Here is a 26,440-nt window from a genome sequence, read left to right on the forward strand (position 1 = left end):
TCAACCAGTAATAAGCCCAGAGGCATATGTTCATATTTCCCACAGGCAGTTCCAAACAAACATGTCTCATATGTTCTGAGACTGTGGCACTAATTAGAGAAGTGGTGCCAAAAAAAAAAAAAAAACAATTGTAATTTTGAACCGATACGGGTGTGTTTTTTTCTGTATTTTTGAGGTCACACTGTTATGGCAAGTTTTTGAGACAGAAACACATCTCTCTCAGTCGGAGCGAGGGGTGGATTCTCCACATCGCCTAAAGAGAGAACACGCATTTCATTGGTCATCACCTTTATTTCACCAATCAGCAGCCAGAGTTATTTCTGGACACAAGTTAAATATGATAATAGGACAACACTGTCTTTTAGACTCTTAGACCAGTAAAAGTCTTTCACTTCAGATCTTACTGTAATCAATAAGCAATTTAAAATAATAGTTTTTTAAAACTGGTAACAGTATTGGCAAAATACACGGATAGATCCTGCACTGACTGTCCTGATGGCACTTGGCTTAATAAATGTCTGACATCAAAAAGGTTATATCTGATTGACTACACTTGAAAAAGATATACAAGTGCGTACTGGTCCCCGGCCTGTGTTCCTTATTTTGATTTTAGAAAGTTGGCAAATCTAACGTTAAATAAAAGAAGCAATCTGAAGCGCACCGACAAAACAAAAAAACCTTTTGAAATGATAGAAATACTAGGCTACTTCAGTATACAGAACATGGCACTGAATCTTAACACAAGTTAGAAATTATGGTGTCCAGAACCTGGCCTGAGGAAATTTCCTCTAACTGGACCTTTATGAACTCTAATTAAATACCCTTGATCTAGAGTATGCAGTGCTGGACCAAGATCCAGAAGATCATTTAGAACCTCAACCACCCAAACAACAGACTCGTTTCTCTGCTGCAGTCTGGCAATCACTTTTGCTCTCTGAAATCAAACACAGAGAATCACCTCTTCTCCAGGCCATTTGTGCCCTCAACCAGGACAGCAACTATGAATATACAAGGGACATAACTAGCACAAAAAAACATTTCACTGGACATACACTTTAAATTACAATTTTTCATTCCCAGTTGCACATCATTATGTTGTACTCCACTCTTACCGTTTGTGTTTAGTTTTATTACCTTTATCTCAGTTCTTTTCAAACAAAGATCAAATTCCATGTTAAAGTTAGTCAAAGTTTTCAATGGGTGTCCTTATTTATTCATACCTTTATTTCTATCACTGTATTTTTTCCCTCATTAACTATATATATTTTGGATCCTTATATACATCTCTATTTCATCATCTTGTTTCAGTTTAACAATATATGTGAGAAATAAACTGATTTTAACTTTGATTTGGAATCATAATCCATTATTAATAAAAAATGTACAAACAAAATTAATATAATATTAACTGCTGATACCTTTTTATCTTTGGTTCTGATTTAGAATAAGATAAATTGTGCAAAATGTTCCATTTCATTCCAATTCAGTAAATTTCTACACAGGCTGTTACTGTGAGTATGGATAAAAAAGAGATATTCAGTACAATATATGACATACTTCAAAAAATATCATTTGTAAATGTAAAGCAAGGAAAACATTAAATGTTACAAAGCAGCAATTCATCTGGCCATGTTTTGTTTTTAGTAACATAAGCAAATTCCTTGAACAAAAAAGAATCAACCAGTTAAAAATTTCTAAAAGCAATAAATTCCATGGATGAACATAAAATACAACTGTAAAAGAACATAGACCCCAACTGATCTTGGGCACAGCCTTTATGTTTTTATTTTAATTCCATGAACTTTACAAGACTGCATTGCAGTATAACCAGTCAATATAGTGATAAATAAAAAAAAAAAATAGAGAACCAACTAGATTTAAATGAAAAAAAAAAATTAAGAAAACTTATTTTAATGTTTTTTAAAGAGCTATAAAAGAGCTTAAAAACATATCCTATATTTTTAAGCACTAAATTGTCCTTAGTTCCCCCACACTATACATCCTCAACCCCAATAACATGTACCCTAGTCACCATACATCCTCAGTCCCCTTACATCTCTCCATCCTCAACCAATACCCCAAAACATTTACAGCCTCAAACCCCTACATCACTACACCATGAACCCCCCTATATACTTCTACATCCCCAACCCCTACATCACTATATTCACAATCATTCTCCATGAATGAATAAATAAATAAATAAATAAATAAAAGTGTATGAAACCCTCACCTTCACTCGGGACCCCATCAACACGCCTGCATCCTGAACTACAGTCTCAATCCGTCTACATCTTTTCAATATCCTCCATTCCCCTACATCACTGTCCTTTACATCACTTTCTTCAATCCCTTTACACTATACTAACATCATAAAATGACCTATATCCCTATCCTGAATCAGCCTACATATTTTTATCTATCAATCCCAGTATGTAATCTCTACAGTACATCAACTCCTCCACAATTTATACACCTTAAATTCAATAATATTTTTTTAAACTGCCCCAACTATGGAGGATGACATGGAGGGGTGTTAGGATGTTAGGATGGTGTTGAGGGATTGAGAATGTAGGGATGATTGGGAGGGGTTGAGGATGTAGGGATAATGTTGAGGGATTGGTGATGTGGAGGGACTGAGAATGTAGGGAAAATGTGGAGGGGTTGAGGATGTAGGGAAAGTGTTTAGGGATTGGTGATGTGGAGGGACTGAGAATGTAGGGATGATGTGGAGGGGTTGAGGATGTAGGGAAAGTGTTTAGGGATTGATGATGTGGAGGGACTGAGAATGTAGGGATGATGTGGAGGGGTTGAGGATGTAGGGATAGTGTTGAGGGATCGGTGATGTGGAGGGACTGAGAATGTAGGGATGATGTGGAGGGGTTGAGAATGTAGGGATAGTTTTGAGGGATCGGTGATGTGGAGAGACTGAGAATGTAGCGATGATGTGGAGGGGTTGGGGATGTAGGGATAGTGTTGAGGGAAGGGTGATGTGGAGGGACTGAGAATGTAGGGATGATGTGGAGGGGTTGGGGATGTAGGGATAGTTTTGAGGGATGGGTGATGTGGAGGGACTGAGAATGTAGGGATGGTGTGGAATGGTTGAGGATGTAGGAATAGTGTTGAGGGATGAGTGATGTGGAGGGACTAAGAATGTTGGGATGATGGGGAGGGGTTGAGGATGTAGGGATAGTGTTGAGGGACGGGGTGATGTGGAGGGACTGAGAATGTAGGGATGATGTGGTGGGGTTGAGGATGTAGGGATAGTGTTGAGGGATGGGTGATGTGGAGGGACTGAGAATGTAGGGATGATGGGGAGGGGTTGAGAATGTAGGGATAGTTTTGAGGAATGGTTGATGTGGAGGGACTGAGAATGTAGGGATGGTGTGGAATGGTTGAGGATGTAGGGATAGTTTTGAGGGATCGGTGATGTGGAGAGACTGAGAATGTAGGAATGATGTGGAGGGGTTGTGGATGTAGAGATAGTGTTGAGGGATGGGTGATGTGGAGAGACTGACTATGTAGGGATGGTGTGGAGTGGTTGAGAATGTAGGAGTAGTGTTGAGGGATGAGTGATGTGGAGGGACTGAGAATGTAGGGATGATGTGGGGGGGTTGAGGATGTAGGAATAGTGTTGAGGGACGAGTGATGTGGAGGGACTAAGAATGTTGGGATGATGGGGAGGGGTTGAGGATGTAGGGATAGTGTTGAGGGACTGGGTGATGTGGAGGGACTGAGAATGTAGGCATGATGTGGTGGGGTTGAGGATGTAGGGATAGTGTTGAGGGATGGGTGATGTGGAGGGACTAAGAATGTTGGGATGGTGTGGAGTGGTTGAGGATGTAGGGATAGTGTTGAGGGATGGGTGATGTGGAGGGACTGAGAATGTAGGGATGATGTGGAGGGGTTGAGGGTGTAGGGATAGTGTTGAGGGACAGGGTGATGTGGAGGGACTGAGAATGTAGGCATGATGTGGTGGGGTTGAGGATGTAGGGATAGTGTTGAGGGATGGGTGATGTGGAGGGACTAAGAATGTTGGGATGGTGTGGAGTGGTTGAGGATGTAGGGATAGTGTTGAGGGATGGGTGATGTGGAGGGACTGAGAATGTAGGGATGATGTGGAGGGGTTGAGGATGTAGGGATAGTGTTGAGGGACGGGGTGATGTGGAGGGACTGAGAATGTAGGCATGATGTGGTGGGGTTGAGGATGTAGGGATAGTGTTGAGGGATGGGTGATGTGGAGGGACTGAGAATGTAGGGATGATGTGGGGGGGTTGAGGATGTAGGGATAGTGTTGAGGGATGGGTGATGTGGAGGGACTGAGAATGTAGGGATGGTGTGGAGTGGTTGAGGATGTAGGGATAGTTTTGAGGGATGGGTGATGTGGAGGGACTGAGAATGTAGGGATGGTGTGGAATGGTTGAGGATGTAGGGATAGTGTTGAGGGATGGGTGATGTGGAGGGACTGAGAATGTAGGGATGATGTGGAGTGGTTGAGGATGTAGGGATAGTGTTGAGGGATGGGTGATGTGGAGGGACTGAGAATGTAGGGATGATGTCGAGCGGTTGAGGATGTAGGGATAGTGTTGAGGGATGGTTGATGTGGAGGGACTAAGAATATAGGATTGTGTGGAGGGGATGAGAATGTAGGGATAATGTGGAGGGGTTGAGGATGTAGGGAAAGTGTTTAGGGATTGGTGATGTGGAGGGACTAAGAATATAGGATTGTGTGGAGGGGATGGGAATGTAGGGATAATGTGGAGGGGTTGAGAATGTAGGGAAAGTGTTTAGGGATTGGTGATGTGGAGGGACTGAGAATGTAGGGATGATGTGGAGGGGTTGAGGATGTAGGGAAAGTGTTTAGGGATTGGTGATGTGGAGGGACTGAGAATGTAGGGTTGATGTGGAGGGGTTGAGAATGTAGGGATAGTTTTGAGGGATTGGTGATGTGGAGAGACTGAGAATGTAGCGATGATGTGGAGGGGTTGGGGATGTAGGGATAGTGTTGAGGGAAGGGTGATGTGGAGGGACTGAGAATGTAGGGATGATGTGGAGGGGTTGGGGATGTAGGGATAGTGTTGAGGGATGAGTGATGTGGAGGGACTGAGATTGTAGGAATGATGGGGAGGGGTTGAGAATGTAGGGATAGTTTTGAGGGATGGGTGATGTGGAGGGACTGAGAATGTAGGGATGGTGTGGAATGGTTGAGGATGTAGGGATAGTGTTGAGGGATGGGTGATGTGGAGGGACTAACAATGTTGGGATGGTGTGGAGTGGTTGAGGATGTAGGGATAGTGTTGAGGGATGGGTGATGTGGAGGGACTGAGAATGTAGGGATGATGTCGAGCGGTTGAGGATGTAGGGATAGTGTTGAGGGATGGGTGATGTGGAGGGACTGAGAATGTAGGGATGATGTGGAGGGGTTGAGGGTGTAGGGATAGTGTTGAGGGACAGGGTGATGTGGAGGGACTGAGAATGTAGGCATGATGTGGTGGGGTTGAGGATGTAGGGATAGTGTTGAGGGATGGGTGATGTGGAGGGACTAAGAATGTTGGGATGGTGTGGAGTGGTTGAGGATGTAGGGATAGTGTTGAGGGATGGGTGATGTGGAGGGACTGAGAATGTAGGGATGATGTGGAGGGGTTGAGGATGTAGGGATAGTGTTGAGGGACGGGGTGATGTGGAGGGACTGAGAATGTAGGCATGATGTGGTGGGGTTGAGGATGTAGGGATAGTGTTGAGGGATGGGTGATGTGGAGGGACTGAGAATGTAGGGATGATGTGGGGGGGTTGAGGATGTAGGGATAGTGTTGAGGGATGGGTGATGTGGAGGGACTGAGAATGTAGGGATGGTGTGGAGTGGTTGAGGATGTAGGGATAGTTTTGAGGGATGGGTGATGTGGAGGGACTGAGAATGTAGGGATGGTGTGGAATGGTTGAGGATGTAGGGATAGTGTTGAGGGATGGGTGATGTGGAGGGACTGAGAATGTAGGGATGATGTGGAGTGGTTGAGGATGTAGGGATAGTGTTGAGGGATGGGTGATGTGGAGGGACTGAGAATGTAGGGATGATGTCGAGCGGTTGAGGATGTAGGGATAGTGTTGAGGGATGGTTGATGTGGAGGGACTAAGAATATAGGATTGTGTGGAGGGGATGAGAATGTAGGGATAATGTGGAGGGGTTGAGGATGTAGGGAAAGTGTTTAGGGATTGGTGATGTGGAGGGACTAAGAATATAGGATTGTGTGGAGGGGATGGGAATGTAGGGATAATGTGGAGGGGTTGAGAATGTAGGGAAAGTGTTTAGGGATTGGTGATGTGGAGGGACTGAGAATGTAGGGATGATGTGGAGGGGTTGAGGATGTAGGGAAAGTGTTTAGGGATTGGTGATGTGGAGGGACTGAGAATGTAGGGTTGATGTGGAGGGGTTGAGAATGTAGGGATAGTTTTGAGGGATTGGTGATGTGGAGAGACTGAGAATGTAGCGATGATGTGGAGGGGTTGGGGATGTAGGGATAGTGTTGAGGGAAGGGTGATGTGGAGGGACTGAGAATGTAGGGATGATGTGGAGGGGTTGGGGATGTAGGGATAGTGTTGAGGGATGAGTGATGTGGAGGGACTGAGATTGTAGGAATGATGGGGAGGGGTTGAGAATGTAGGGATAGTTTTGAGGGATGGGTGATGTGGAGGGACTGAGAATGTAGGGATGGTGTGGAATGGTTGAGGATGTAGGGATAGTGTTGAGGGATGGGTGATGTGGAGGGACTAACAATGTTGGGATGGTGTGGAGTGGTTGAGGATGTAGGGATAGTGTTGAGGGATGGGTGATGTGGAGGGACTGAGAATGTAGGGATGATGTCGAGCGGTTGAGGATGTAGGGATAGTGTTGAGGGACGGTTGATGTGGAGGGACTAAGAATGTAGGATTGTGTGGAGGGGATGAGAATGTAGGGATAATGTGGAGGGGTTAAGGATGTAGGGATAGTTTTGAGGGATGGGTGATGTGGAGGGACTGAGAATGTAGGGATGGTGTGGAATGGTTGAGGATGTAGGGATAGTTTTGAGGGATCGGTGATGTGGAGAGACTGAGAATGTAGGAATGATGTGGAGGGGTTGTGGATGTAGAGATAGTGTTGAGGGATGGGTGATGTGGAGAGACTGAGTATGTAGGGATGGTGTGGAGTGGTTGAGAATGTAGGAATAGTGTTGAGGGATGAGTGATGTGGAGGGACTGAGAATGTAGGGATGATGTGGGGGGGTTGAGGATGTAGGAATAGTGTTGAGGGATGAGTGATGTGCAGGGACTAAGAATGTTGGGATGATGGGGAGGGGTTGAGGATGTAGGGATAGTGTTGAGGGACGGGGTGATGTGGAGGGACTGAGAATGTAGGGATGATGTGGTGGGGTTGAGGATGTAGGGATAGTGTTGAGGGATGAGTGATGTGGAGGGACTGAGATTGTAGGGATGATGGGGAGGGGTTGAGAATGTAGGGATAGTTTTGAGGGATGGGTGATGTGGAGGGACTGAGAATGTAGGGATGGTGTGGAATGGTTGAGGATGTAGGGATAGTTTTGAGGGATCGGTGATGTGGAGAGACTGAGAATGTAGGAATGATGTGGAGGGGTTGTGGATGTAGGGATAGTGTTGAGGGATGGGTGATGTGGAGAGACTGAGAATGTAGGGATGGTGTGGAGTGGTTGAGAATGTAGGAATAGTGTTGAGGGATGAGTGATGTGGAGGGACTAAGAATGTTGGGATGATGGGGAGGGGTTGAGGATGTAGGGATAGTGTTGAGGGACGGGGTGATGTGGAGGGACTGAGAATGTAGGGATGATGTGGTGGGGTTGAGGATGTAGGGATAGTGTTGAGGGATGGGTGATGTGGAGGGACTAAGAATGTTGGGATGGTGTGGAGTGGTTGAGGATGTAGGGATAGTGTTGAGGGATGGGTGATGTGGAGGGACTGAGAATGTAGGGATGATGTCGAGCGGTTGAGGATGTAGGGATAGTGTTGAGGGATGGTTAGTAGCATATATCCTACACCTTCTGTCAAACACCTCTGTGAATGATTTATGACCCCTTGATTTATGACCCCTGATTTATGACCCAGGTGACAGGTCAGTACAGGATGTCCTTATATGGGCTTCCCCTCACACCTACACCCCCCCCCCTGACACCCTCACCCCCCCCCCCCCCAACATGTTGGGGTGGTTGTGCTTGCATGTGTTATTTAAAATGACCCTGGTGGATTTCTATGGCTAAACCCTTTTTAAAATGTCTACAGTGTGTGTAAATCAGTCTCTTTTAAGAGAATCTACAGTTACACCAACTATTAGTTCTGAAACCAACGTTGCTTTTGCGCCAAGGAAGAAACGGCGTGGTAAAGCATTTGGTAGCAGCCCTCGCGAATATTTTAGGGGTGTTAAAATTAACCAGTTTGATTCTCGGGCTTATGACTGACAGGTCAGTACAGGATGCCCTTATATGGGCTTCCCCTCACACCCACACCACACCCCTGACACACTCACACCCCCCCCAACATGTTGGGGGTGGTTGTGCTTGCATATGTATTTAAAATGACCCTGGTGGATTTCTATGGCTAAACGCTTTTTAAAATGTCTACAGTGTGTGTAAATCAGTCTCTTTTAAAAGAATCTACATTAACACCAACTATTAGTTCTGAAACCAACGTTGCTTTTGCGCCAAGGAAGAAACGGCGTGGTAAAACATTTGGTAGCAGCCCTCGCGAATATTTTAGGGATGTTAAAATTAACCTGTTTGATTCTCGGGCTTATGACGTTTGTGGGATGGTCAAAAGTGGATCAACGCCTTCCAGTGATGTCTGTTAAAAGAAACATAAGCCGACACTGAAACCACACGAAGTCAAGACACGAACAACACGCAAGCCATCATGTTTGAGGACATTCTTCCAGCAGACCATCCCGACACCCGTGGACCTATGTGGTGTGAAAATTATCGACTGTCGGAGATTGAATATACGCCGATTGACACGGGTCATGGGCTTGTAAACTACAGCTATGGTGAATCGACGGCGGTTGTCAAAGCGGTATCAGACAACAGTTTGTTGGGTCAATATGGTGATGATCTCAGTTGTGTGGACATTGCGAACCCGCATGTTTTTCGACAAGACCCGGTTTATGATTTGGCAACGTTGATGGCTAGACAACTGACAATCGCTGAAGCTCCTGAAGACAACGCTATATCTGCTCCGATTGATGTGGTGGACGGGCAAGTAAGCTCTACGGCGCTAAAACTGATAAAGTCCACTGTCGTTGTAATCCTACAACACATCATAAACAACAAGCTGAAGGAAACATGTCTTGGTTGTGAAGTGGATCACCCTAGTCAACTTCGACATTCGTGTCTGTTTGAACCTGATATCTTCTTTTTTGAAAAATACTATAAAGATATAACAAGGACATTGTTCAAGCCCGCCTTAAAACATGCCATAGCTGGGCTTCTAAAGTGTTTTGGAATAGAACTACCCCTTCTAAAAATTCAAGGATGTGTTGAAACAGTCGTCTGTGAATTACAATGCGAGCCGTACATTGTGGAAAAGCTGCAGGAACTAAGAGAAAGCCTGATTGATCAAACCTCTGAACAGTTTGTCAGCGATGCCGTTGACTGTTGGGAAGGTGATTCAAAGACTTGCAGGGCTGTTTAAGTGAAAATGGGGATAGTTTGCGGACACCAAAGTCTGTCAAAGCGTGTGCTGAAACACCGTGTGAACTGCGAATTGACACGTTTGTTGTATAAATGTATTGACGATAGTGTGGATGATTTTACACTCATTAATAGTGTGTATGATGTCAATGTTAAACGTTTACAAAATTTCAAGAACCAAATGAATATTGTCAAATCAACATCGCATGATTGGTGTCATTTGACACAGTTATGTATAGATTCTGACGAAACAACCCTTGTGACTATTAGTAAATTACTGTCTCTCATGCCTAAGAGTGAAAATGTGGTAAAAATTGGTTATGTGCTTTGTCTATGTACATATATAATAGACATTTGTGTGATAAAACTTTCAACAAAGAAACCAATTGATGTTCGTAAAGTGATTAAAACATTTGTTGAATATCTAGTTGAGAAAAATGTAGATGTGTGTGCAAACTTTTTAGATTTCATCGATGCATTGTGAATAAAACAGTCAAACAAACAAATCTGTGGTCATTATTTTCAACAATGTCATCTATCGACACATCAAATCTTATGAGAACGGTATATTACACGCCGTCTAATTCTGGTTCATTAGGCGGTAAAAATCGTTTGAAACGGGGTGTTTTAGAGAATACAGGATTGTGTCTGTCTGATCAACAGGTTTCAGACTGGTTATCTGGAGAGGATGCATACACACTCCACAAACCCATACGACATAATTACAAAAGAAACCGGGTTATAGTATATGGCATTGACGCTCAATTCCAAGCTGATCTTGTTGATATGAGTGCGTATTCTAGGGAAAATGACGGATATAAATATATGTTGACATGTATTGACGTGTTCAGCAAATATGCGTGGGCTCGACTGTTAAAAAATAAGTCTGGTATAGAAGTCTCAAAGGCATTTGCGAACATATTAGAAGAAGAAGGCAGAGTTCCTCAAAAGTTACAGACTGACAGGGGTAAAGAGTTTTTCAACAAATATTTTCAAAATTTAGTATCAAAAAACAAAATCACACATTTTGCTACAGGTAGTGAGATAAAAGCCAGTGTCATAGAGCGGTTTAATAGAACGCTAAAAAGTCGTATGTGGCGTTATCTAACAGCTGTAAACTCCAAAAGGTACATTGATGTTTTACAAGATATTATGAGCGGTTACAATAATAGTTACCATCGTAGTATCAAAACCAAGCCAGCTGATGTGACGAAAGAAAACGAATCTAGCGTGTTTAAAACGCTGTATGGTGTGAGAAACAAATTAGACAAGAAAACCATATTTAAGTACAAGACTGGTGACGTTGTGCGTATTTCTAAAGTCAGGGGTCCGTTTACAAAGGGGTATGAGGAGAACTATACACAGGAGTTTTTCACTATATCAGACTGTATCCGACGACAACCACCCGTTTATAAATTGAAAGATTATGACGGTGACATTATACACGGCCGTTTCTATGAAGAAGAGTTGCAAAAAATACGCATGTCTACAGAAAAAGATTTCAAAGTTGAAAAAATTTTGGATAAAAAAAAACAGGGTAAAAAAACAATGGTTTTAGTGAAATGGTTAGGTTGGCCGTCAAAATTTAACAGCTGGGTTCCTGAAAATGATGTTGTGGACATACAAAGGCCTTAAAAGGTGTTGTACTTTGTGAACTAGTTCATTTACATCAAAGGACAAATATGGGGGACAATGGTTTTTGCGTCACACTGCCGAGCAATTCGTCTATGTCGGTATACCCCGATAATCAAATTTCTAATTATAGAACAAAACTAGCGAAACCAATCGATCTAAAAGGTGACTGGGAAGTAGGGGTGATAGAGTTTCAATACCCACGAACGTGGACAACCTTTTGTGAGCTAGATGCCACATTTAGCGTAATTGATAAAAAATCGGGCAAAACAACACAAATAACACTACCTACAGGGTATTATAACCATATACCGGCATTAGTTGCTGAGATTAATATCCATCTAACAGACCATTCAATAGGTCTTGTTTATGACCAAATAAGTCACAGGTTATTTATTAAGACGTTATCTGATATCGGTTTGATATTTAATGGTAAACTAGCCATCATCTTGGGTTTTAAACCAGGTGTGATACTAGAGTGTGTAGTTAAAACAAATGACCCGGATGTCGTACAGAAAGAGTACGCGCCACACCCTGTCGACATCTATGGTGGTTTCTACTCAATGTTTGTTTACACAGACATTGTTGATTACCAATTAATTGGTGACAGTTTTGTACCTCTGTTAAGATGTGTACATATATCAGGGAACAACCATGATATTGTCACAGTTAGATACAGTAAGCCACACTACGTGTCGACAACAAAATCACAGATAAACGATATCGCTATAGAAGTGAAAACCGATCAGAACCAGCACGTAAATTTTTCTTATGGGAAAGTGGTTGTAAAGCTACACTTTAGACCTGTAAAACAAGGAATTAGGTTTTGAAAATGGAATCTTTCAACAGACTGGCCATGGATCCTGAACGTTACGTTTCTTACTATCAAAGTCAGGCCGGAGGCCACATGCCCGGCTATACAGGTAGCCCAACAATGTATGGTGCGGGATTTGGTGGGATTTTTAGAAATTTATTCAGAATGGCTATACCGTTGTTCAAGAAGGGTTTTAATATAGCCAAACCACATCTAAAAACAGCTGCTAAAAACATTGTAAGCGATGTTGTCAGTAACGGTCTGACGCGTATGATGGCACACAATCAAGATGGGTCGGGTATGTTGGTGATGGCTCGAAAATCTGTGAAACGACCCCCTGGTAAGAGGCGTGGCTGTCCTGCTAAGAAAACCAAGCTTGAGATGAAAAAACACATAGTGTCAAAAAGAAAGCGTAAGGGGAAGCAGACAACAACCTCGACCTGTAGGAAACCTGTTAAAACCATTTTCTGATCATGGCTCTACTTCATCGCATGTCTGAGGAGTGTATTAAATCAGAACTGGACTTGTTTACAGTACCTTTAACACAAACCGCTATTGAGAAAAACACTTATGTCGAAATTCCGCCGCTGTCAGCAATATCCGACACTGCCCCACTGGAGTTTTTCATAGCCGGCCATGGTGAAGATTATATGGATCTAAATAACACACTATTATACCTTCGTCTTAAAATCACAAAACCTGACGGAAGCGACATTGATGACGGAGCCGCTGTGGGGTTGATAAACTATCCTGGAGCTACAATATTTTCACAGGTCGACGTGTCCCTAGGAGACAGGCTGGTATCACAGAGTTCAAGTACCTACCCATACCGTAGCATGATAGAATGTCTCGCCAACTATGGTCGGGACACCCTGGAAACTGTCTTCTCTGCAGGCCTCTTTTATCTGGACACTGCAGGGCATATGGATGAAACAAACCCCGCAAGGAACAATCGCGGTTTGGCAAAGAGGGCCGCATTTACAAACGCTAGTAATGTGGTAGAACTGCTGAGCCCGATTCATAGCGACATATTTTTTCAGGAGAAATTGATGCTTAACGGTGTTGATATAAAAATTCGCATGACACGTAATAAGGATGATTTCTGTCTAATGCGGCATGACGCGTTAGCATACAAAGTGAATATTCTCTCTGCATCGTTATTTGTCAAAAAAGTATCTGTGTCACCAGCTGTAAGGTTGGGTCATGCCCAGACATTGTTGTCAACAACGGCTAAATACCCCATTGACAGAGTGTGTCTAAAAAATTTTTCCATACCTGCTGGAACACGTGTTTCTAACCAAGAAAATTTGTTCTTGGGGACTCTACCTAAGTCTATGATAATAGCCATGGTTGATAATGATGCATTCACAGGCGCCTATAATAAAAACCCCTTCGCGTTTAAACATTACAACTTGGAGTTTCTTGCGGTCTATTTAGACGGCCAACAATTTCCAGCCAAACCACACCAACCCGATTTCCACACTGGTTCCGCCGTGCGCGAATTCTTCCAGTTAGCGCTTGCATCTGGAAGACATCTGAAAAACCAGGCATTGCCAATTGATAGGCAGGATTTCCTACAGGGTTACACTCTGTATGCGTTTAACCTCACACCTGATGAAGAATGCGGTCAACACGTGTCTTTGGTCAAATCAGATAATATTAGACTGGAGGTCCGTTTCAGACAGCCGCTCCCGCATACTGTAAATTTGGTTGTGTATGCTGTTTTTGACAGCATCATTGAAATCTCTAACCGAAGACAAGTTTTAGTGGATTATTACTAATGAATACGTTGGAGCTGTCTGCTGTAATGGACAAAGTGGCTGTTAACACACATTTTCTCGGTGTGTTAGCATGTGACCAATTACCAACAAATGGTATATGGAAATTACCTGTGACGGCAATTGTCAATACACACTCATCTGATCTTCCTGGCGAACACTGGCTTGCTATCTACATAAGTGAAGACCGTGTCGGGTGTTTTTTTGACAGTTTTGGAAATGCACCTACCTATGACAAGTTTTGGTGTCCGCAAACTATCCCCATTTTCACTTAAACAGCCCTGCAAGTCTTTGAATCACCTTCCCAACAGTCAACGGCATCGCTGACAAACTGTTCAGAGGTTTGATCAATCAGGCTTTCTCTTAGTTCCTGCAGCTTTTCCACAATGTACGGCTCGCATTGTAATTCACAGACGACTGTTTCAACACATCCTTGAATTTTTAGAAGGGGTAGTTCTATTCCAAAACACTTTAGAAGCCCAGCTATGGCATGTTTTAAGGCGGGCGTGAACAATGTCCTTGTTATATCTTTATAGTATTTTTCAAAAAAGAAGATATCAGGTTCAAACAGACACGAATGTCGAAGTTGACTAGGGTGATCCACTTCACAACCAAGACATGTTTCCTTCAGCTTGTTGTTTATGATGTGTTGTAGGATTACAACGACAGTGGACTTTATCAGTTTTAGCGCCGTAGAGCTTACTTGCCCGTCCACCACATCAATCGGAGCAGATATAGCGTTGTCTTCAGGAGCTTCAGCGATTGTCAGTTGTCTAGCCATCAACGTTGCCAAATCATCCACCGGGTCTTGTCGAAAAACATGCGGGTTCGCAATGTCCACACAACTGAGATCATCACCATATTGACCCAACAAACTGTTGTCTGATACCGCTTTGACAACCGCCGTCGATTCACCATAGCTGTAGTTTACAAGCCCATGACCCGTGTCAATCGGCGTATATTCAATGTCCGACAGTCGATAATTTTCACACCACATAGGTCCACGGGTGTCGGGATGGTCTGCTGGAAGAATGTCCTCAAACATGATGGCTTGCGTGTTGTTCGTGTCTTGACTTCGTGTGGTTTCAGTGTCGGCTTATGTTTCTTTTAACAGACATCACTGGAAGGCGTTGATCCACTTTTGACCATCCCACAAACGTCATAAGCCCGAGAATCAAACAGGTTAATTTTAACATCCCTAAAATATTCGCGAGGGCTGCTACCAAATGCTTTACCACGCCGTTTCTTCCTTGGCGCAAAAGCAACGTTGGTTTCAGAACTAATAGTTGGTGTAACTGTAGATTCTTTTAAAAGAGACTGATTTACACACACTGTAGACATTTTAAAAAGCGTTTAGCCATAGAAATCCACCAGGGTCATTTTAAATACATATGCAAGCACAACCACCCCCAACATGTTGGGGGGGGTGTGAGTGTGTCAGGGGTGTGGTGTGGGTGTGAGGGGAAGCCCATATAAGGGCATCCTGTACTGACCTGTCAGTCATAAGCCCGAGAATCAAACTGGTTAATTTTAACACCCCTAAAATATTCGCGAGGGCTGCTACCAAATGCTTTACCACGCCGTTTCTTCCTTGGCGCAAAAGCAACGTTGGTTTCAGAACTAATAGTTGGTGTAACTGTAGATTCTCTTAAAAGAGACTGATTTACACACACTGTAGACATTTTAAAAAGCGTTTAGCCATAGAAATCCACCAGGGTCATTTTAAATAACACATGCAAGCACAACCACCCCAACATGTTGGGGGGGGGGGGGGGGGTGAGGATGTCAGGGGTGGGGTGTAGGTGTGAGGGGAAGCCCATATAAGGACATCCTGTACTGACCTGTCACCTGGGTCATAAATCAGGGGTCATAAATCAAGGGGTCATAAATCATTCACAGAGGTGTTTGACAGAAGGTGTAGGATATATACTACTATGGTTGATGTGGAGGGACTAAGAATGTAGGATTGTGTGGAGGGGATGAGAATGTAGGGATAATGTGGAGGGGTTGAGGATGTAGGGATAGTTTTGAGGGATGGGTGATGTGGAGGGACTGAGAATGTAGGGATGGTGTGGAATGGTTGAAGATGTAGGGATAGTTTTGAGGGATGGGTGATGTGGAGAGACTGAGTATGTAGGGATGGTGTGGAGTGGTTGAGAATGTAGGAATAGTGTTGAGGGATGAGTGATGTGGAGGGACTGAGAATGTAGGGATGATGTGGGGGGGTTGAGGATGTAGGAATATTGTTGAGGGATGAGTGATGTGCAGGGACTAAGAATGTTGGGATGATGGGGAGGGGTTGAGGATGTAGGGATAGTGTTGAGGGACGGGGTGATGTGGAGGGACTGAGAATGTAGGGATGATGTGGTGGGGTTGAGGATGTAGGGATAGTGTTGAGGGATGGGTGATGTGGAGGGACTAAGAATGTTGGGATGGTGTGGAGTGGTTTAGGATGTAGGGATAGTGTTGAGGGATGGGTGATGTGGAGGGACTGAGAATGTAGGGATGATGTGGTGGGGTTGAGGATGTAGGGATAGTGTTGACGGATGGGTGATGTGGAGGGACTAAGAATGTTGGGATGGTGTGGAGTGGTTGAGGATGTAGGGATAGTGTTGAGGGATGGGTGATGTGGAGGGACTGAGAATGTAGGGATGATGTGGAGGGGTTGAGGGTGTAGGGATAGTGTTGAGGGACTGATGATGTGGAGGGACTGAGAATGTAGGGATGATGTCAAGCGGTTGAGGATGTAGGGATAGTGTTGAGGGATGGTTGATGTGGAGGGACTGAGAATGTAGGATTGTGTGGAGGGGATGAGAATGTAGGGATAATGTGGAGGGGTTGAGGATGTAGGAAAGTGTTTAGGGATTGGTGATGTGGAGGGACTGAGAATGTAGGGATGATGTGGAGGGGTTGAGGATGTAGGGAAAGTGTTTAGGGATTGGTGATGTGGAGGGACTGAGAATGTAGGGATGATGTGGAGGGGTTGAGGATGTAGGGATAGTGTTGAGGGATCGGTGATGTGGAGGGACTGAGAATGTAGGGATGATGTCGAGCGGTTGAGGATGTAGGGATAGTGTTGAGGGATGGTTGATGTGGAGGGACTAAGAATGTAGGATTGTGTAGAGGGGATGAGGATGTAGGGATGGTGTTAATGTGGTGTTTAAAGTTTTTAATGTGCAGTTAATAAAAAGTAAATTCAGTTCATTCAAGTTTATTATATCTTAATAGTGACACTGATAACATCTTTACTAAAAGTATAGCAATATGAATATCTGGATTTATATTCACCAATCTAATATTTCAAATAGACAGAGTTGGTATCGGTACTCCGTATCAGCAGATACTTTAACATGAAATATCGGTATCAGTAAGGAAAAAGTGGTATCGGTGCATCCCTAACTGAAATCTTAAAGCTACACATGGTGAAAGCACAAGCAATGAAGCTAAACGTTTTTAAAATGACAGTTCACCTAAAAAAATGCCAATATAAGTAAAATTGTAAAGACAGGCATACCAACTCTATGGTTTGTACGTTAAAAAAATGGCATTGCCTGTGACATCTATGCAAATATTATACATTAATTAATCACATTTGCAGTATTAACTGGGCGGCATGGTAGCTTGGTGGTTAGCACGTTCGCCTCCCAGCACTGGGCCCTTGGGTTTGAATCTGTGTTATCAGTGCGCACATAACAAATGCATATATTTAGTTAGGATTATTCATCATTAAAATGAATGTACCTTATCGCTAGGGTTGGGTAACATTCACATTTGAACCCATAAAAACGTAAAGTGTATAAGCCAAATACAACCTAACATACAAAATCAGGCCATCGTCACACACACTGACCAGTCTGAATGGGGCAAATTTAGGACACGTCCCACATATCTATTTCTAAACCTAAAAGTGTACAACAAAATACAACCTAACGTACAAAATCAGGTCGTCGTCATACACACTGACCAGTCTGAATTGGGGCAAATTTAGGACATGTCACACATATCTATTATTAAACCTTTTTTATGGCTCTGAAAATTTTATTTTTATTAACTGCACATTAAAAAATTTTAAGTTGATCATTCAAGCTTATTATATCTTAGTAGTGATACTGATGACAGCTTTAACAAAATAAAATCTGTAAGTATAGCAATATAAATATATGGATTTATACGCACTTATCTAGTAATTAATGAAGTTATAAAATAGACAGAGTTGGTTTATATAATCTGTATGCACAGATACTTGAACATAAATATCGGTATCAGTAGGGAAGAAGTGGTATCGGTGCATCCCTAACTGAAATCTTAAAGCTATACTCGGTGAAAGCACAAGCACAAAGCTAAACGCTTTTAAAATGACAGTACACCTAGAAAATACCAATACAAATAAAATTGTAAAGACAGGCATACCAACTCTATGGTTTGTACGTTAAAAACATAGCATTGCCTGTGACATCTATGCAAATATTATACATTAATTAATCACATGTGCAGTATTAATTGGACGGCATGGTAGCTTGGTGGTTAGCACGTTCGCCTCCCAGCACTGGGCTCTTGGGTTTGAATCTGTGTTATCAGTGCACACATAAGAAATGCATATATTTAGTTAGGATTATTGGTCGTTAAAATTAATGCACCTTATCGCTAGGGTTGGGTAACGTTCACATTTGAACCCATAAAATTGTAAAGTGTATAAGCCAAATACAACCTAACATACAAAATCAGGCCATCGTCACACACACTGACCAGTCTGAAATGGGGCAAATTTAGGACACGTCCCACATATCTATTTCTAAACCTAAAAGTGTACAACAAAATACAACCTAACGTACAAAATCAGGTCGTCGTCATACACACGGACCAGTCTGAATGGGGGAAAATTTAGGACACGTCCCACATATCTATTTCTAAACCTAAAAGTGTACAACAAAATACAACCTAACGTACAAAATCAGGTCGTCGTCATACACACGGACCAGTCTGAATTGGGGAAAATTTAGGACACGTCCCACATATCTATTTCTAAACCTAAAAGTGTAAAACAAAATACAACCTAACGTACAAAATCAGGTCGTCGTCATACACATTGACCAGTCTGAATGGGGGCAAATTTAGGACACGTCCCACATTTCTATTTCTAAACTTTTTTTATGGCTCTGAAACGTTAAAATTTTTAATGTGCAGTTAATAAAAAGTAAATTTTTTTCATTCAAGCTTATCATATCTTAGTAGCGATACAAAACCTGCTTTAAGAAAATAAAATCTGTAAGTATAAATATCTGGATTTATATGCACCTATCTAGTATTTCAAATAGACAGAGTTGGTATCGGTACTCCGTATCAGCAGATACTTTAACATGAAATATCGGTATCAGTAAGGAAAAAGTGGTATCGGTGCATCCCTAACTGAAATCTTAAAGCTACACATGGTGAAAGCACAAGCAATGAAGCTAAACGTTTTTAAAATGACAGTTCACCTAGAAAATGCCAATATAAGTAAAATTGTAAAGACAGGCATACGGTTTGTACGTTAAAAACATAGCATTGCCTGTGACATCTATGCAAATATTATACATTAATTAATCACATGTGCAGTATTAATTGGGCGGCATGGTAGCTTAATGGTTAGCACGTTCGCCTCCCAGCACTGGGCCCTTGGGTTTGAATCTGTGTTATCAGTGCACACATAAGAAATGCATATATTTAGTTAGGATTATTGGTCGTTAAAATTAATGCACCTTATCGCTAGGGTTGGGTAACGTTCACATTTGAACCCATAAAATTGTAAAGTGTATAAGCCAAATACAACCTAACATACAAAATCAGGCCATCGTCACACACACTGACCAGTCTGAAATGGGGCAAATTTAGGACACGTCCCACATATCTATTTCTAAACCTAAAAGTGTACAACAAAATACAACCTAACGTACAAAATCAGGTCGTCGTCATACACACTGACCAGTCTGAATGGGGGAAAATTTAGGACACGTCCCACATATCTATTTCTAAACCTAAAAGTGTACAAAAAAATACAACCTAACGTACAAAATCAGGTCGTCGTCATACACATTGACCAGTCTGAATGGGGGCAAACTTAGGACACGTCCCACATATCTATTTCTAAACCTAAAAGAATAAAGCCAAATACAACCTAACGTACAAAATCGAGTCCTCGTCACACACACTGACCAGTCTGAATTAGGGCAAATTTAAGACACATCCCACATATCTATTTCTAAACCTAAAAGTGTACAACAAAATACAACCTAACATACAAAATCAGGCCATCGTCATACACACTGACCAGTCTGAATTGGGGAAAATTTAAGACACATCCCACATATCTATTTCTAAACCTAAAAGTGTAAAACAAAATACAACCTAACGTACAAAATAGGTCGTCGTCATACACACTGACCAGTCTGAATTGGGGCAAATTTAGGACATGTCCCACATATATATTTCTAAACCTAAAAGTGTAAAACAAAATACATACAAAATCAAAAAAAAATCAAAAATCAAATCTGCTGGTCCTGACAATATACCTGAGCATGTTTTGAAGGACTGTGCCAAACATAAAAACAGGAAGGACATGAAATTCGAAAGTGGCTGTGCAGGCAGCCAGGAGCTCATTAGAACTAAGAGATGTGATTGGCCAAGTAAATTGCGGAAAAGCAGGCCTTGGGTCAGGTGAGTCGTGAAAGGGCCACATCACCAGAGAGAAGGCAAATGATGACTTGATTTAATCACGAACAAGAGGAAGACGCACCGTGTGCAACAACAGCGTCACAGGCAAAACAAGGCCAGTGGCTTTGAAAAGAGAATCCAGAGAAGCGGAAGATTTCCTGGCAAGAGCTGTAGGTGATGGAGCCAAGTCTTTTGCTAGGAGCAACTTATGATGAATGTTTTCGAGAAAGTGTGCAGGCTACAAATATTGGTAGATGGGGTGAAGCACGAGATTGGAAATTGCTGGTGGATGTAGAAAAAAATCTGCAGGTCCCAGAGTGTATTGTGTTAACTACACTGAGGCCAGACATGGTGTGCTACTCTAAAAGTAAATGGATAGTTTATTTCAAAGAGTTAACAGTTCCATTTGAGGATGCAGTAGAAAAAGCATTCGAAAAGAAGATGCTGAAGTGTGCAGACTTGGCGGCTGAAGAGAGGGAACATGGGTGGCTGGCATATGTAAGTCCAGTGGAGATACGTGTCATAGGATTTGTAGACAAATCTGCCACATCCCTGCTTGTGCAGTTAGTATAAGTATATTATAAGTATGTGTTGTTTCAACACAGTACCATGACTAAGCCAAACTTAGAAAAAGTTAAATAATTAAGAAAAAAAAATGATTTTCTGAGAATCAGTTTTGAGAACTTTTTTCTTTTCCATTTAAATTCATGCCCCCCTAAACAAGTTTGGTCCAGACACAAACCTTCCTAATTTTGGACAAATTACAAAACACATGAAGAAGGTGAGTGTTATATATATATTACAAACAATTCAATGAACCACACAGGTGTTTCTGATACAATCAACTCTGCCCATTTTGCCGCTGTGTGGAAGGTCAGCATTAGCAGAAACTAATTAGCGCTAGCTACTGCTCCCTAATCTTCCAACTTAAGTCAGTCATAAGCCCATTTCACATATGCACGGTAATGCAGGGGTGCTCCGGAGATTATCCGGAAGAGCTGTATATGTGAACACAACCACCCACAACATTCGTCCAGAGCATTAAACTGACTATATCCTGCACAGGTGCCACTCCACGCACACGGCACATTTTGCGTTGAGAGCGCATCTGATGCAGAAATGTTTCTGCTGTTGAAAGCAAGTGTGAACACTTGTACACTGTTAAAATTCAGGACAAATTCAAGAATGCACACCTTCGACTTTAGTACGTGTTACAACATCAGGACATTTTCACACTTTGGTTGTAATTCCTCAAATGTCCTCTAGTTGGCGTGTACACACTTTGAGTAAATTTCAGTACACACACACACACACTTTTCCTTTTTTTGTGAAAATTTGAGACAAATTAAATTTTTTGCTCAAGAGTCATTTTTAAGGCCGTAGAGAATCGTGACGCTAAAAAAATAGCTTGGAAAAATCAGGACATCAATTTATGTCCTGAAGTTGTAACACGTCCTGAAGTCGAAGGTGTGCATTCTTGAATTTGTCCTGAATTTTCACAGTATACAAGTGCACACACACACACACACACACACACAGTCATATACATCTACCACAACCCAGAGAGAACAGATTCAGTGGATGCTTGTCCAAAGGAAATAATACAGCAAGCCTAACTCCAGCCAATGTGTGTGGCAGATTTCCAAAGTGTGTCAGGAAAAGGTCACATTTGAACATTTTCATAAACTTGTTATTCATTGACCATAAACCCCAATCAATGTCGAACCAACAAACTCCATCCAACACGAACACAAGCAAGTGAAAACATTTATGCACTGAGGGTCATATTTATTTTTAGCTGTTTCTGCAGAGTAAGCTGCTTCACTTGGCAACAAATCCAATATCTTTCTATTCTGCAGTATTCATTTTGCAATGTTTCAATTTTTTTAAATTTCATCGTCACCATATTACTGTCATGTGTATTACATTCAGTTTCATAATTGGAAAACAATGACAAATGTAAAAATGAAACTATTGTCTCAAACCTTATCGAGAAAAGGGTCTCTGTAATATCTAATATACAATGATATCATAATAAGAAACCTATACCTGATTTAGCCCTGTTTTACATGCTGACATGGACTGGTGCCAAGATTCAAATGTAAACATTATGAAAATGAATTTGCAGAAGACAATCAGCTGAAAATATTCTTCAAGTCCCTGTGGTATTATAGCTCTAAGCAGAACCCATGTACAGTCTAAATACTCACTCTCCAAGCCCAATTTGAGCTGACCAACATCACCCAATTTTGAGTTCTTATCTGACCCAAACAATATTTACTTCTTTACTTACTTACAAACCTGTTTCATCTCGTACCACATTATCAAGCTTAAAAACTAGAACAATGTGAGTTTAAAATATTGGCTAACTGGTATGATGCATCAAAAATCACCACTATTTCTAATGATAGCATTGATTACATTTGCAATGTAATGATAATAACTAGTCCAAGTAGAATACTTTTGTAACACTTGTGGGCATTTACGCCAATAACTACATTTCCAAAGAAGCACACAGAAGCTACATGACAGTAGCTCTCATTTGTGGATAGCTAAACACAGGTGAGTAAATAAGTTTGACATACCTGTATAAGTGTTTCAAATGTAATTTTCTTTTAAACAGCCAAGACACTGAATTTTGAAATAAATTATGTTTTGTCATTTTTATTATTAACAACATATCTAAAGTATTGTCTATCTGCAACAGAAACACATATTTCTATCTCAATTTGGTATTATATCAGGGAGAATAAGTGATTCTATATATTTGGAGAAATTTATATTTAATATATACTATATATTTACACTTTTTTTTTCAAGGTGCGTACATTTCAAAGAACTCCATGACCAGCCCTTACCATCAACAGGGTCTGATGAAAGGAGATATATGTGGTGTTCACTATTGGAATGTCTGAGAGGCAGCAGTCAATAGTGTGTATGATTCTAATTTAGCCTCAATATGTCTTTGGCAATCGTAAAAACATTCTCATCACTTTAATGTCAGCTGCCCCGAAGTAGTCCTTGTGAATCTGTCATCTCTTGAGTTACTGTTCCATGATGTATGTCTTTATCAAAGCTCATTCCATTTTAAACGATCGCTGGCAGTCTTTATAAGTTGCCCCTTTAGAGCGGTGAAAAACCTGGAAGCTGCTCTTTCTGCTTGACCCCAGCTCAGCCCTGCAGCCCCCAAGGGAGCTGGTGAGCAGAGATGAGTGTGACAGCTTTTGTAATGTCATTTGAAGAGGAGAGAGGATGAAGGAGACTCGCTTTCTACAAGCAGCTCAATATTCCAGGCCATCTCAGTCATTATTGCTAATGCTGCGGAAAGAAAGACTGCAATAGCCATTTAATGGTGTTCTAAACGCCTAAAGACCTTAACATCAACCTTTTGATGACCTAATAAATCAACAGAGAGACAATTCTGCAGGTTGACCCGGGTCTGTATTTTACATGTCTTGAGCTGTTTACAGCATTGTTGTTCCTGTCAGGGTTCACACTTGGTTTAAAGTCAAGACAAGCTATCACAAACAGTGTGTCTACTCATTAGGCTGTAATATCGCTCAGTCTCACACACGCACACACGAGCACCAGTGTGGCAAGAGCTGAGTGACACATAGCGTGGTTACCCAGGTAACGAAGGGCTGGTGTAATGGGCTGATAGTGGCGCTCTTCGCTCCATTTCCACTCATATGGGCCCAGTGACAGCAGTACATGCCAAGAGTGATAAAAGACATCAATCACATCTGTTCAGCCAGGGAAGCACTTTATTATTTTATTAATATATAGTGAGAGAGAGGGAGAGGTACTCTGAATGTGACACCAGTTAAACTCAAATACAAACATAAAACATACTGACAGAACTGAGGCTCAACAGTGAAAAGAAAATATTTTCCTTGTTATTGATTTTCTAAGTTGGTTTACCCCATAGCTGCAGTAGTTTGTTCAAAGCTGCAGAGAGTACCCGCACACTGAGTGGAGCACCTCATTGCTTTATCAGGACTAGAACTTTACTGAATAAAAAATAAGTATCAATAGTAATGAATAAACACCTTTTAAACCTCAATAAATAACTCAGAACATTGTTTAATCAATGACGATACTTTGCATACCAAATACACATACTGGTAGGTGAATTGGCTACTGAAAAGTGTCCATAGGTGTGCGTTTGAGTAAATGTGTGAGTGTGTGTCGCCCTGTGAAGGACAGGTGCCCCCTACCTCCAACCTTGCGCCCAGTGATCCCGGGTGGGCTCTGGACCTACCGCGACCCTGAACTGGGTATGCAGTTACAGACAATGAATGAATATGATTTTTTAAGATGGTAAACATATAGTTTTTTTCATTCACTCCCTGTCTCACTAAAATTGGGAAATCTTAAATGTCTTCAGCAGACAGCTCTGGTTTTGGCATTGCAACAATGAGAGTCTAATCTATCAGTCAGTCAGCACAAATGGCAGGGTTAGGAGCCTAGCTCTGGTAGTCACAGTTCAGAATTCACTTTCATCCTAAACATAATGGTGAATTTACAAATAAAAATTCAGAAATGACAGCAGCACACAAGCTGCACATTAGTAAAAGAGTTGCGTAGTGTCTGTGTAAATGTCTTCTATCAATCCTCTGTTCACTGGATGTCTGTTCTACACCTTGTTCCACACTTGTGTATTATTTAAAGCTTACAGCTGTCTTCTCCATACAACGTAGGCTTATCAGCTGTCTTTGGGAGGCAACAGTCTGATAAATAAACATCAGACGCAAAGCTTTGAATACTGAAATGTATTGTACACAAAGTTTTTTCTATAGCATGGCTGTACATTTATAAGTAGCCAAACAATTGAAATACAAAGATTCAGAGGGAACCACTTTATTCTCTACTCTTTTTTACACCAAAATGTTTAAATCATAACCCTGTTACAATACATATACATGACTTATTTTGTAACTGCAGAGCATCCCAGGTTTTCAACCTGCATATTTCAGATGTTTATATATGTTTATTCCTTTGTCATAACATAGTGTGCGCATATGGACAAAAAGTGTGCAATACATTAAGCTCAAGCATAATAAGGAAATGACAGATTAATCAGCTCATCTGTTCAGATAGTGTCAGGTGAAAACGAGGAAGCATTGATGCAGGTGCAAAAACACGAAAGTGAACACTAAACATGAAAATACAGACAAGACAGAAAACAATAGAACACAGATTAACACCATTTCATCTACACCAGATACAACATGACTGAGGGCATCTAGTCCCAACCATAGGGCTTATAAGGAACACCTGTGAGATTGGTCCCCTGACCATATGTGGCTCACAGGTGAAGGTGTAACCACAAGGCACAAAACATAAACAAAGGCACATGGCAAAGCGGACATATCATTTCACAAGGAAGAAGAACATGTGACCTGAAACAGACAAAAGTATGACAGTGGGCCTTCTGGAGGTCTTAGATTTCTCACTGTGCGTTCGTGTGGTACTCTAATAATTCCAATTAGTTCTTAGAACTGGAAAAGTACAACAGCTCTGTCATGAGTATTTATGGAAATAAGCACTGTAAAACTGCAGTGGAATACCATTTACAAGCTATAGGTGTCCTCCTTAATATACAATGTTAAAAAATGTGTTAGGTGTTGAAAATAGCCCTAACCCTAACCAACTAATTGAATCAATGTATGCCCTCAGGTCATTCGAGTTTAGCTGAAAATTGTGACAGTATAAATAAAAATGAGGGCAATGAATAATTAATAAATCATGGTCATACTTTTCAATCAAGTGCTTTAATTTTTTTTTTAAAGCAAGCATGTTCTTACAAATTTTTACTGCAAACATGTTTTTCCTCCTTCTGC

At 41.6% G+C, this 26,440-nt stretch overlaps 2 protein-coding genes across 2 annotated transcripts; one reads left to right on the top strand and one right to left on the bottom strand.

Annotated features, from left to right (window-relative positions):
• Positions 1 to 954: 954 nt before the first annotated feature.
• On the bottom strand, positions 955 to 8,031 carry LOC136710007 (mucin-6-like). The gene is made up of 6 exons (XM_066685615.1): positions 7,305 to 8,031; positions 6,475 to 7,230; positions 4,959 to 6,227; positions 3,519 to 4,611; positions 2,513 to 3,294; positions 955 to 998 (listed from the first exon to the last, which is right to left on the bottom strand). The coding sequence occupies exons 1-6, from the start codon at positions 8,029 to 8,031 to the stop codon at positions 955 to 957; spliced, it is 4,671 nt and encodes a 1,556-aa protein (XP_066541712.1).
• Positions 8,032 to 12,602: 4,571 nt separating this feature from the next.
• LOC136710008 (uncharacterized protein F54H12.2-like) lies at positions 12,603 to 13,910 on the top strand. The gene has a single exon (XM_066685616.1). The coding sequence runs from the start codon at positions 12,603 to 12,605 to the stop codon at positions 13,908 to 13,910; it is 1,308 nt and encodes a 435-aa protein (XP_066541713.1).
• Positions 13,911 to 26,440: the final 12,530 nt, after the last annotated feature.

The sequence above is a fragment of the Hoplias malabaricus genome, chromosome 11 (assembly GCF_029633855.1).
Source record: "Hoplias malabaricus isolate fHopMal1 chromosome 11, fHopMal1.hap1, whole genome shotgun sequence".
Classification (NCBI taxonomy): Eukaryota; Metazoa; Chordata; class Actinopteri; order Characiformes; family Erythrinidae; genus Hoplias; species Hoplias malabaricus.

Bases quoted from the DNA above. Each gene is read 5' to 3' on its own strand.
- LOC136710007 (XM_066685615.1), bottom strand. From the start codon at position 8,031: ATGCTACTAACCATCCCTCAACACTATCCCTACATCCTCAACCGCTCG. The intron at 4,612-4,958 runs GTCTCTCCACAT...CTATATTCTTAG, and splicing joins ACATCATCGCTACATTCTCA to TCCCTCCACATCAACCATCC. The intron at 999-2,512 runs GTTGGGGCAGTT...GTATATTCATAG, and splicing joins CCTCCATGTCATCCTCCATA to TTGCTGTCCTGGTTGAGGGC.
- LOC136710008 (XM_066685616.1), top strand. From the start codon at position 12,603: ATGGCTCTACTTCATCGCATGTCTGAGGAGTGTATTAAATCAGAACTG.